General features: G+C 40.6%; 1 protein-coding gene across 1 annotated transcript; it reads left to right on the top strand.

The window, feature by feature from the left end:
• Positions 1 to 3,154: 3,154 nt before the first annotated feature.
• CER1 (cerberus 1, DAN family BMP antagonist) lies at positions 3,155 to 5,464 on the top strand. Its single transcript, XM_009328061.1, has 2 exons — positions 3,155 to 3,715; positions 5,129 to 5,464. The coding sequence occupies exons 1-2, from the start codon at positions 3,188 to 3,190 to the stop codon at positions 5,420 to 5,422; spliced, it is 822 nt and encodes a 273-aa protein (XP_009326336.1). The 5' UTR covers positions 3,155 to 3,187; the 3' UTR covers positions 5,423 to 5,464.
• The last annotated feature ends 7,404 nt before the right edge of the window (positions 5,465 to 12,868 follow it).

Here is a 12,868-nt window from a genome sequence, read left to right as displayed (position 1 = left end):
GCAGCTTACTATCATAGGCATGAAGGAACAGTATTAGACTGGCCTGACAGAACCAGAGCTGGCATGCTGCTTTTGGCCTTCATCAGATCTTAGGTAAAACCCTCCAAGAAAACCCAGGAACTAGAACTAGCTTGACCTTGAGGAGAAGAGAGTTCTGTTTTCTGCCTTTGGGTCCCAGAGTGACTTGCGGAGTGATTTGCTGACACTGCTTTGCTTCAGCCTTCTTTCCTACCCTTCTGTAAATAATATTTTGTGCTTTTACATCTGAAGCTCTCTAAGGCAGGCCTTTTTTCTTGCTGTATGTTATGGGACAGAACAGTATGTACCATGAATGGATCCTGATCTTGAGCAGTTTTTTTTCAGTGCCATTGCACTGCAAATATACCACTAGCAGCTTAACATCTATACATATATGCCAATACTGAGGTTTTTATACATTCCTTGTTAATATTTGCACTGCACCAATAACCCATACCAGTTTAGTTTAGGTAGAAGTGTCTGTGCAACCCAATCATTCCCGTACCACCATTTACTTAATTTTTATCTGTGCATTGACAGAGACATCCTTAAATCATTTGCACCATATTTGCTGCTTGCAATGTGATTTATTCTTCGCAAAGAGCTGCAGAAAGAACTCTCTGTAAACAGCAGTAATAAAATTATTTTGCTCATATTCTTGCTACAAAGAGAACCCTCCAGTAGAAACTAAGATGCTATCTGGGCACCAAACCATGCTTCAGCCACATCAGATAAGAAGGGCAGAATACACCTTCACACACACACATATGTTTCTTTCTTTCAGGGCAGATTGGGGTAAAATTTAACTGAGACTCAAAGCCTTTTCTCTTTTACCTTGAAGGTGGTGGGATTTTTTAAGCAGGTTTTGAAGGGAGGTAAATTGCGTCTTTCAGGCACTTAGTTTTCAATTCTGTAAACATACACGTGAGTAATTTAATGCAATTTTGCTTATATGGATAAAGTTAAATACAGACATTACAGGATCAAGACCACAGCTGGAACTTTTAAATAGAAAGAGCTGGTATACCACTGGTCTAGACTTAGAGAAAAGGCACTGCCTGGCAAAGGTAGTGAAAAATAACTGAAATAGATAAAAGCAAACAGAAAGAACACTTCTATTGTGTTGCTATAATCCAGAAGGAATCACCTTTAAATTGTTTAAGTTAGCATTATATTTTTAAATTCTGAAGCAAAGAGCTGCAAAAATATATATTGCTTCAAACAGTCAAATCTTGTGTTTGAAAAACATTGCCTAATGTGTCAGACTCTTCTGTGTCAATATAATACAATATAATACATAGGTCTGAGTAGCAGCCCAGTCTTGTAACTCTCTGAGCAACTAAAATAAAGAGGAAAAAAAGAAGGAAAACTCAAAATGTTTTCCTTCTTTGCTGAATAATTTTGAATGACTAGTACCAACATGCACCCGATACAAGGAATTGTAGTTCCAAGGGTCAACTCCTTCAGTTCAACTTGTTGGCCAATAAAGATAGGATGTGAGGATTCAAATTGCACTTCTAGGCTACTTAATTAACTATCTATCATCAGATTAATCCTCTTGACTCATTGCTGCTCCAGCCCAATGCTGCACATGCATGTGTAAATACGATGCAAGGACTTTTTGCAGGCACACCTCAGAGCCGATCTTGTTGCAGATGCCGGTATTTTCTAGATCATCCCACTGAGGTCAAGGCACAAATACACTCTAATGTTGGTGTGTGAACCCCATTCTAGCTGGGGTTCCATGCAAGAGCTCCATGCACTTCTGTCTCAGGATGGACCTCAAGATTAGAATAAATTTTAACTCAAGCAAATTATGCAGTAAGGAAAAGCTCTAGATCTCCACTAACTTAGTGCTAAAGCTGTAAGTCAGTGCCCCACAAGCATGCTGCTAGTCAATTAGTTTACTTCGATTATCAGGCAATAAACTAATTCCTGGAAATGAAAGTCAAGTAACTTCATACATCTAGTACAGACCATCTAAGTTTTCAAGACTAATGAACAGATTAGCTACAAACTTGAGAGTCTATTGATAGACTCTTTCTGGTAGAAATAGGAGTGTGTAGAGATTAGAGTGCCTAAATGGTAAATTATCAAATGACAAATACCTTTTAGTATTTTCAGATTAGCATCAATGTTTGTGATGTTTATTGAAAATATCTTTTCCTTCTCCCAAAACTTCCCTCTGTATGATGTTCTATCAGATTTTTTTTCTTACATGTTGCATAGCATGATGATTTTGCAAAAGATGCCTCCAGTTTAGGAGTCTTCAGGTATTTCTGTTGAGACATTGATGTCTAGAATCATAAAATATGTCAGTTTTAACACGTTTTGCTTAAATCCTCTTTTTGTTTACCAACTTTATAGGATGCTCTAGTGGCTTTGGTGCCTGAACAGGATGTAGCAGTGTTAGTTAACCTTTGAGAATCTGGGGCGCAGAGTTTCTTCACCCTGGGACCTTTTATTCTGGGCTAGTGATATGCCTGCACTCCAGCAGCTGCAAACCTGCTGTGAAGGAGGTGAAGCAAGAGCTAGTGCTCTCTGCCAGATTCCTCTGGGTGTGTGAGCACCAGTCTGCCAGTTTCCAGTGGTGCTGCTGCAGGCCTTGGGTCATATCCCAAATCTGAAAGACAAAAATTAGACTCAACTTTCAAAAACATGGGCTGATTTGATGTCTCCAGATCCAGCTTCATGTTTTAGCAAACTTTAATTAGCTTGCCTTTTCCTGTTGTGATGAAATAACACTCCCTGTTTTGACAGTCTCTGGCTTTGTGGAATGGAAAGTCAAAATAAACAAGGAAGACCACACTGAACATGCTAATACACAACCTCAAATGTTTCCTTAATTCCTAGGCCTAAGCTAGACAGCTTATCCAAACATTTCCTCCTGTTGCCTCCTTCTGTCCCCCACGACATCCTGGGTTAATAGATTTTAGATAGGAACTTCTAATACACATAATCCAGATTGAAAGCAGAGTTTCATTAGCACAAACTCCCCTATCATAATTGTAATCTACAGTAAATGAATGCAATTAGCCACACCAGGGTCTCCCCTGAGCCCTCCCCTCCTCTACACACGGACAGCAGCCATAAGCTGACACCAGGCTCTTGTATAAAGCTAGCACACTACGTTCACTGCAATAGTATCAGGGTTGCACTTTACAGGATCATGTCACTGCTTCTTCTTCAGCTGTTAGCGCTCTCATGTTTTGGAGCCACAGAGCCACAGGGAGATTCACCACAACAGAAAAGCAGAGGGCCATTTCAGCACCTTTTCTATCTGGACAAAAATCTGCTTGACAGTCAGAGTTTCCGTGCGCTGGTGAGGGAAAACCCAGTAGGTGTTGAGGAAACCCTGGGAGAACCAAGCTTCTTTGTAGCAATTCCACAGACGGCATCTGAAAGTGAGAAGCAAGAGGAGAAAAAAATGTCCAGATTCATCCTTCCCAATGCAGAACTCCATGCAGACCAAGATCTGAGAACCTGGGCAGCACCCAGAGAGATCTCTCCTGTGGAAAACTTCTCTCCATTCCACTCTTCCAGCAAGAGGAAGGCTGAACCTCCCTATAGAAAAGATGCCAAGAAATTTTGGGACCACTTCATGTTAAAGAAAAACTCAGCATCTGAAGAGGTTGTCCTGCCAATCAAGACCAATGAAATGCACCAAGAAAACTGCAGAACCCTACCTTTTTCCCAGGTAAGAACAGGTGTCCAAGACCAATAAACATGTCCTTTCTGCTGCCTCTTGTAATCAGCACCTAAAGACACATGGGTTAGTTCATTTACTAAGTCACAGGGCCACTTCAGAACGCTCACACACAGTAAGCTGCTGAAAAACACCACTGAAAAAGGCTGAAAAAGCTTTAGTCTGATGAGGCAAACTGCTAAATTGCAGTGCTGGAAAGCCACACGTTCAATTTTCAGAGAGTTATTTACTCTTTTTATGCAAAGATGTTCTGACCTAGCCTCAGCAGGCAGGGCAGCGGTGAGTAATTATCTATTCAATGAATATACATCTAAACAGTTTGTATACATGAATTACCTATATATATATATATATGTATATACATATACACATATGCATATATAAAAAAAGAGTCCCGGGGCAAGTATTTACAGGAGAAGCCTGTTTTCTTACAGCTAAGCAAGGATTCCTTTCTGCTGTATTAATTGGAAGACTGATGCATATATCTAATTCTGTGCTAAGAATGCTAGAGAACTGGTAAATTGTCCCATGCAGATGAAGCCATTCTGTCATATTGTAACATCAAGACAAGCAAATAGTATAGATAAAAAAGTACTATATTCCTCATAAGACAACATCTATTCTCAGTGTTTCTATAATCAGTCCATCAAGGACCACGTTTTTTCACATCCCTCACTAAATTTATTTCACTGGCAGACATATGTAACTATAAATGTGGCCTAGAAACTTGTACCATTTTACTTTTTGTGTTGTGTAATATGGCAAGCTTTCTCCAGGATGGCTGCAGTTATGCCAATATAAAAGCGCTAACTTCAGTCTAGCTTTTTATGGCTTGGGAGTTGACATAGGCTCTCCTGATACAAGAAACTGTTATTCTTGCAAACCAAGAGATTACAGAACTTCCATTGCACTTTTAAGATTTTCATTTAAAAAAACTGCTAAAGAACATTATGCCTCTTCCACATGGAGACAAAGCTTCAGGATTACAGTTGATTCTAGTTTGTGGTTTATATACAAGAACATTGGGCCAAAATGATGTTTTAAGTCCTGCTAAGTGGGTAAGACCGCTTAACCATGTCAGAAATGTAGAACTCAAAGAGCAACTAAAAGGTAAATATGAAAAAACCACCTATTGGATTTTCCCCTCTCAGCTCATAAAGGCTCTGATTGAAGCAGATTTTGCCTTTGTTGTTCAATCTAAGAATTGCCCATAGGAGCGCTAAAGTTTGCTTTTAAAACCTCTTATGTTTTACCACTTGCTTGACATAAAAAATAAACATGTTTAAAGTAAATGTTCTGAGAAGAAAAAATAAAGTATTTTGGGGCTTTTTTTTCCTTCATGCCTTCTAGCAAAGTCCATGGTCCTTTCATGTACCAGGAACTTCAAACTGCTTTCTGTTTCAGGGTGTTACTCATGAGAGCTGTGAGAAGGTGACAGTACAGAATAATCTCTGTTTTGGAAAATGTAGTTCCTTTCATGTTCCTGGTCCAGAAGATCGTCTTTATACCTTTTGCTCTCATTGCTTGCCCAGCAAGTTCTCCATGAAGCGCCTGGATCTCAACTGCACCAGTTCTGTCCCAGTGGTCAAAGAAGTCATGATTGTAGAAGAGTGTAAATGTGAGACTCAGAAGATTAAAGACCCTGCGATTGTGTCTCTGTGGTCAGACTTGCATGCAAATGTACATGAGCACAATTAACCTGTGCAAAGTACCTCTTAACTCCTTGATCATAAGAACTTGCCAAAGAAAAAACCAAAGAACTAAAGCTTTCATCACACTGGCAAACAAAAATATTAAAGATGTAGACTTTCTACTTGAACTGCTGCTCTGCTTCAACAATAACTTTACCTAAAATGTAACAGATGTTTCCTTGCAGCTGTTAAAGAAATGGAGACGAGGTTACCGGGCTTATGTGTAGAGTTCTTACTTTAACAAGGGAAAACATTAAAAAATTTTCCACCCTTCCTATCACTGTTCATAGGATGCTAGTAAACAACAGCTGAAGAACTAGCATGATTTATCTGTGCAAAGCCCTAATGTATTGGCTGGTTTACATTGCCTTTGCTTGCAGGGACTGCCAGTATAGCTCTATTGGCAACACAGATGAGGCTTTAGTCTCTTCCTTGCAAAAACAGGTCTACTTTTACATCAAGACAGTGGCTGGAGAGTGCAAAATATAAACGGTCGTAAGGCGTATAGAGAGCTGTGACCAGTTAAGGTCATTCTGATTGCTCCCAGCTGGAGTTCAGTTCTCTGTGAAAACTAATATACCTCACAATTTACACACTTAGATAGTGGTTGTGAAGGATATTTTGCCATAGAAACCACTTACTCTTCTTCTACACGCCTGCATTTGCTCTGCATGTTTTTTTTATTGGAAATGTTACATAGTACAAGGAGAAAAAAAATATAAAAAATGGTATACTCCCACAGAAAACATCATAAATGAATGGATTGTTATTGTTATTATTTAAATTCACTGTGGAAAGACAATGCATGTTTTCCAGTCTGATGAATTTTAACGTTGTCAGTGACACCAAGATAAAGTTTAAGTAATGTTCTCAACACCCAAACTAAAGCAGAAAAGGCATTGGTGTGATACAAAATCTGCAGAAGGATTTTATTGGCATGGCAATACCTGTATAGCTTTATAGGAACAGCGAAGAAAACTCTCTGTTAGGAAAGGCCTGAGTCTAGTGCCAGCCAACACAGCACCAGTGGCTGTTAGCTGAACTGCTGGCTTCTCTGCTCTCTCCAGCTGCTTCTCCCTGGATTTGTCTTGCAGACCTGGCACACCAGACAGTGATCAGCTTCCAGCAACTCGACTTCAGCCTGTTTCTAACCCAGCTCCTTCAGTCCTCTAGGAATCTGCTCCACTGTTATTACCAAACTCTCAGACCTGGGCCCCTGTTTTTAAACTATCCACAGCTCTTTTTTGGGGTACTGGAAATCAGTATTGATATAGCCGGTCAATTCAAGGGTTGTGTAAATGATTCCTTGTATTTGAACTGCACTGTGATCAGAAGTGTCTTAATATCCTGTCAAAAAATATGTTCAGCATGGCTTTGGAGTGCAAGGCCCATGTTTAATATTTACTGAAAATTGCATCTGAGTGATAATTCTGTTACTGGACCTGAACTGCTGCAATAGCTGTTTGCTTCTGCAGGTCACTTGCAGTGAGCAAACTGAAGATTAGTATATAGTTATCTTTCATTAGATATAAACCTGTTTTTAAGTAATAAAAGTTGTATACTAAAACTGAAGAAAGCCTTCTCTCTATCCTTTTACACTAAGGACTGATGTGCAAACTGTGTAAGGCTGTTTGTATGTTATGGCATGATATATGATGTCATTCCAAGTAACAAGCTGTCAAGGTCTTATCATCCCTGTATTGAATGCAATAAAGGAAATACTTATTTTAACTTAATATTTATTCTAGCTTTATAATGCTGCTCGATATTCTCAGGATGCTAGTGCAATGAACTAGCACCCAGATTCAGAAATTTACCTTCACGTGTTAGGCTGCAGTGAGCATGAATGAGCTCAGGTTACGACCAAGGAAACCTGAGCTTGGAAAGAAAAGGAAAGAAAAGCTTTTCTAACAGGCAAAGTACCACCGTATAGTTGGTTCTGAAAACCGTACAGTTTCTCTGAAACCGTATAGTTTCAGAGAACAAAGTAATTCTTTACAGCTCATGCTTTTTTCAGTACCGATTCCTCCTCACTGGGCACGTCCGATTGCAGTCAGCCCTAAAGACTGGTGCTTTGTTAAAGCATGCTGTATGCAAGTGGCAAAGCTAAGAAACAACTCCCTGCCTTACCAGAAGGTTCAAACCTTGGCACCTTATCAAACCTTTGTGAGTTATTGTGTGTGATTATTAGGGTTCATTTCTAATCAAAGTCGAAGGAATAAAAGCACACAAAGCATCAAAGTTCCCAACTTTTTTCTCTTTATTCTCAACTTTATTTTTTAATCTGAAAAAGCTGGATCTTCTGAGGCTTCTAACCACTGATGTTTTAAAGCTGTGTGAATACATAAGAATGTTTGTCTGCATTTTCTTTTTTTCTGAAATGCAAGTATGTTTTAGGTTTGACACTTGCAGACAACCACTTGAAGGTAGGACCTACATACACTCCCAGTGAGATCACAAGTCAATTAAAAAGAAAAATCTTCCAGTCTTGTAATTTTGACATGCCTGACTGCTAAACTGTGACTTTTGCACATAAGGATGGCAGAGCTGAAGCTGTATTGTGGACTGTAAAGTATTCAGCCTAATTTTTAAAGCTCATTCTGTGTGCTGAAGCATTATTGCAGTCAAAGGAAGCTATTCATGCAAGGAGTTTGCAGGACCAGATTCTTAGTGTGAATTTGCACAGCTTAAACGTAGGTGAAAAGAGGTAATGACAGCTGTAGTAATTGCTAATTAGATTAGTGCTGTAGGTCTGTTGGATGAATGTTTAATTAACCCAGCAATGACTGGTTGCATGTAATTAGCACAGTATTCTGCAAAATCAAGAATGTGTTAATTGGATCAGATTTCTCAGCCTTTAAAAATTCTGTGTTAGGAATAAGTTGTGCCCAGGGGCTAACAGGATTTTGTGCTCTTAGCACAACTATGATGGCCTCTACTAGTATAATGATGTGGGTCAGAAAGGTGAGGGGTGTGATCCATATCACTGTATGGATGCTTCCAGTAGTAATGCTGTTACAGCAGCAAACCTGCATGACTTCAACTAAGTTGTGTCCATTCAGAGGTGGCATGCTTTCTGTAATGAAAGCTTTTCCAGTGTAACTATGCTTACAATGGAAGTGCTGTTAATGTGATCTCTTCTGTTTCAGAGCACTCCTTGTGCAAACCTATCTTACAGAACAAGACTCAGCCATAGTTGCAGAGCTCTCTGAAAACTGAGCTCAATCCCAAGTGGAGTTTGTACACTTCTGCCATTTTATTTGACCTACTGCCTCTCTTCCAAATGAGTGTGCTTTACCTTGAAAATAATTGAAGTGCTGTTTATTCTAATTGCTTAAGCAAAACAAATCTTCAGTACGGGCTATTTTCTTACATAAGGATTTTATGCAACCGGCTTTAATGCCTGTAATTACATCAAATGCCAGAGTTACATCAAACTCTTATCGAATTCTGCGCAACCACATATTCCAAGGAAAAGTCTCTGAAGTTGCACTCAGTACTTCATCCTGTGCTTGGTACTTCGTTCACCATTTACAAAATATTCACAGCTAACCTCATGGCTGTCAGCTAACAAGCTTTAGCGTGTTTTACTGACTGGTGAAATCTCTTGCAGTACTTTCTCCTAAATGTACCAGCTCCTTGCCGCAATAGCAAGATGACAAGATTCCCTACTCAGAGAGAAGCTCCCTGCCAGTCTGTACTGCTGCATAATCACATCATGTCCAGGAGCGTGTGCGGTGCAGGACGGTGCATGTGAAGAGGCACGGGGTTGAGGCTACCTCAGGTCCTCCATCAGGCAGCTTGCCAGTGGAAACAGGAAACGTCAATACTGAATTATAAATATTTTGCCTTTGCTGTTTTGCTAAACCTAACTCCTTGAATATCTGGTATGCAGCCACCAACTTCAGCTCCTCTGAAATCTCTCCCTGACACCCGCGCACACTCCCTCTGCTCAGATAAGAAAGAATGGGGATGAGAAGACTCTGTAGTTGGCCCACTGCAATATTGATAAAAATGTTGATTGTCCACACTGAGAACAAAATCATCTTGTTTACAGTGCTTCATGCTCCATGGCATGAAACAAAATGCACTTCAACTTGAAAAACAAAGAATGGACCAAAAGCTAAAAATAATAATAATAATAATAATAATAATAATAATAATAATAAAAGTCAGGGCCAGCCTTACGTTTCTCTAAGGCCTTTTCTGAGGCATTTTCGTTTTTCTGGTTTAGGGTATTGCTATTACCAGCCATTTCGTCTGATGTTCTGCTGGTGGCTGCAGCCTGCAGTCAGGATGCTCAAACAGAGCAGGCGTGTACCTAAGCTGCCCTTCAGAACAAGGCAGTACCTCCGCTTAACCCTCTGCCAAAGCTGTTTCAAACTCACCTCACACTGCAATAGGTACAGAAGCGTTCAAGCAGTCTATTGCCCTGCCTGGACTTCAGGCAGCAACTCCTGGAGGGAGAAAGGCGTTACAAGAGCTAATGCTAGGACATCTGCAGCTGGACATTATCTGAGCAGAGCTCCTCACACCACTGAAGTGCCTTGGATGAAAATTAACTCTCTAAATTAGACTACGGTCTGGTCTAGCTTAGCCCCCATGTAACATATCTGGGCTGGGGGATCAGTAGATTTCACCATGCCTACTACTGAGGCAGACAGGTCGGAAAACTTATCTTGCCTTTGACCTCTGACGATTAGATCAGAGAGAAAGTGGAGCCCGAGAGACATTCTCCTTTACTTCAACATCTGTTGCCTCCTCCTCAGTATGTGACATTGTGACTGGCAAAACTTCTGGGCCAGGACAGGTTTTGTTTCAGCACAGCATGTCATTAACACAGACCTCCGTCTTCATGACATGGATATTCCTGACATGAAGAATTTTGCTCCCATTCTAGAGTTAAGAAGTGTCCCCTATGTACATCAGCAAGGTTTACAAGGAAGTGAGCAACGCAACGGTGCTGCAGAAAAGAAGTGGCAGTAACAAATTGTACAATTTAGAAGGACCCAGGAAGATGAGTACTGTTGAGAAGGCTGATTTCTCAACCCAGGAGGTATCTGTGCACAGGCAGCACCCCTTCTGCACATCGATCAAGGGGCACAACTGGGCTCAAAATGAATCCTGGAAAATAGTCTCATGAAGCAAGGGGCTTGTAAGCAGTAAGAATCACGGGAGTCACAGTGCATACCTCTCTCTTGCGTGTGCTCTCCATAACAGAGCATCAGCTGTTACTGCACATGGCTTGATTTTAGCATGCTGATTTAATATTTGCAGAGTGCCAATAAAATTTATATGATGACAGCTGGTGGCTCCTGTGGTAATTTATAAACAGCAACAACAACACAACACAGCCATCTGAAACTCCAAGAGGAATTCTACGCTATTGTGCAATGTTCAGCCCTGAAGATTGTGGGTAGTTTTCTGATTTTCCAGACTTTTAATAATTTCTGTGTAATACACCCATATTGGACTTTATGTAAAGTCCGTATTATGCAAAGTTAGTATTTCCCCTAGGTATGTTTTTTCTTTCAGAATGGAGTTCACCACAAAGACTCATTATCTACCTGGATTTGATACTCTCTCAAAAGTGTCGGGTAATTTCTATAGTCCGAGTCTTTGCACGTTCAATTGGGAACTCCACACGATTGCCTGGTTTTCCTCCTGCGCTCCGCTTCCCCAAAAGAAATACTAACAAATGGGAACTGCTGTGCTGATGACTGAGCCAGAATAGACTACTGCCTTTGTTCCACAACCTGTTTACTCTGCACGTCCATGAGTAGAAAAGAGTAAAATACAATCTATCTGACAAGACTACAGACCTAATGACTGGCCATTATCAGCGTACCACTACAGAAACGCAAATGCCTGGTACCTGACTAGACGATGACATTATTGACTGATTCTTTTTCGTTCTACAAGAAACCTTCATTGATCACAGTATCCCTCTTTGTTTATCTTTCCATTTTATTTCCCAAGTCCTTAATTTCTTTTCCACTCCTTGTTTGTTTGTTTTCATCTGCATTTATTCTTCACATCAGTGAAAAGTTTTCACAGCTTATTATGTCTTTTACATTTAGGCATAAACTCATATGTGAAATTTGTCATGGAACAGAGGCAGAGGCTGTTTTTTATTACAACCACCTTTCCAGTGATTCTTTTCCCCACGTTTTTCAATAGTCCAGTTAACATGTATACTATTTTCAGTGTTACCTGTTCCTAGGGACATACGTAGGTTGTTCTTGAAGAAGCGCTATCTTCTGGTTTACCTGAAACATGCTTCATTATCTTTCCAGACAACCTCCAGTTCCTGCTAAGAATATGTATTTTCAGGTCAGAGCAACTTTAGCTTGAAATGTTAACAATTGTCCTGTATAACAGAAGACTGTGGACACTGAAAAATAAATCAGGACAAGGTCCAGAAGTCTCAACAAAAGCTTGAAATCCACCTAAACACTGACTTTTTGGGTACTCTCTTTTCAGAATAATCATATTATGATTAAGTTTTAGGAAGAATATTATCAGTAATAAAGAAGAGTTTTCTCCATTGGTGGTGATCATCATGTTACTCTTCATCCATTTCATCCATCATTGTGTAGGAAAAATGCTGCAGGGCAAAAGCCCATCAGTTTACAGTGGGAACCATGCCACTCAGACAGATGGGGATACCTTTAGGTAGCCAAAAGATCATGTATGTGCATCAGCAATGGGTGCTCAAGGCACGATTCCCAGCTGGGAACACTGAAAATGCTGTCCGTTACAAGCTGTCTGTGGCTCTTAGCCACTGCTAATCCCTCGCGGGTCAGAATTATCCTTTAAAAACAAAGATTGGCTTCTGTGTCCATGTAAGGGCCCTCTGTGAGCAAGGGGCACAGCACAGCAGGGGACCTGAGTGTCACGAAAATTTCACAACTGGCCTGTGCTGACCGAGGATGACAAAGTATAGAATTACAAGAGCAATTCTTTATTCATGCGCATGAGGTGTTCCATTCAAATGGGGACATACCGAATGTGATTTTACACATCGTTCTTATACTTTTCAAGCGTTCAGATACAACAAGATTTGACCCCTGTACTCATGTACATTTGTGCCCCTGTACTTGGCACTGGTGAGGCCGCACCTCAAAATCTGTGTTCAGTTTTGGGCCCCTCACTACAAGAAGGACGTTGAGGTGCTGGAGCGTGTCCAGAGAAGGGCAACGAAGCTGGTGAAGGGTCTGGAGAGCAAGTCTTATGAGGGGCGGCTGAGGGAACTGGGGTTGTTTAGCCTGGAGAAAAGGAGGCTGAGGGGAGACCTCATCGCTCTCTACAACTACCTGAAAGGAGGCTGTAGCGAGGTGGGTGTCGGTCTCTTCTCCCAAGTAACTGGCGAAAGGACGAGAGGAAATGGCCTCAAGTTGCACCAGGGGAGGTTTAGATTGGATGTAAGGAAAAATTTCTTTACTGAAAGAGT

The sequence above is a fragment of the Pygoscelis adeliae genome, unplaced genomic scaffold (genome assembly GCF_000699105.1).
Source record: "Pygoscelis adeliae isolate BGI_AS28 unplaced genomic scaffold, ASM69910v1 Scaffold45, whole genome shotgun sequence".
Lineage (NCBI taxonomy): Eukaryota > Metazoa > Chordata > Aves > Sphenisciformes > Spheniscidae > Pygoscelis > Pygoscelis adeliae.
Note: the sequence above shows the minus strand (reverse complement) of the source record. Positions and strands in the feature narration are given on the sequence as shown.

Excerpts from the sequence above, each read along its gene's own strand:
- CER1 (XM_009328061.1), top strand. The coding sequence starts at position 3,188 with ATGTCACTGCTTCTTCTTCAGCTGTTAGCGCTCTCATGTTTTGGAGCC. Across the intron at positions 3,716-5,128 it reads GAACCCTACCTTTTTCCCAG|GGTGTTACTCATGAGAGCTG; the intron begins GTAAGAACAGGT and ends TTTCTGTTTCAG.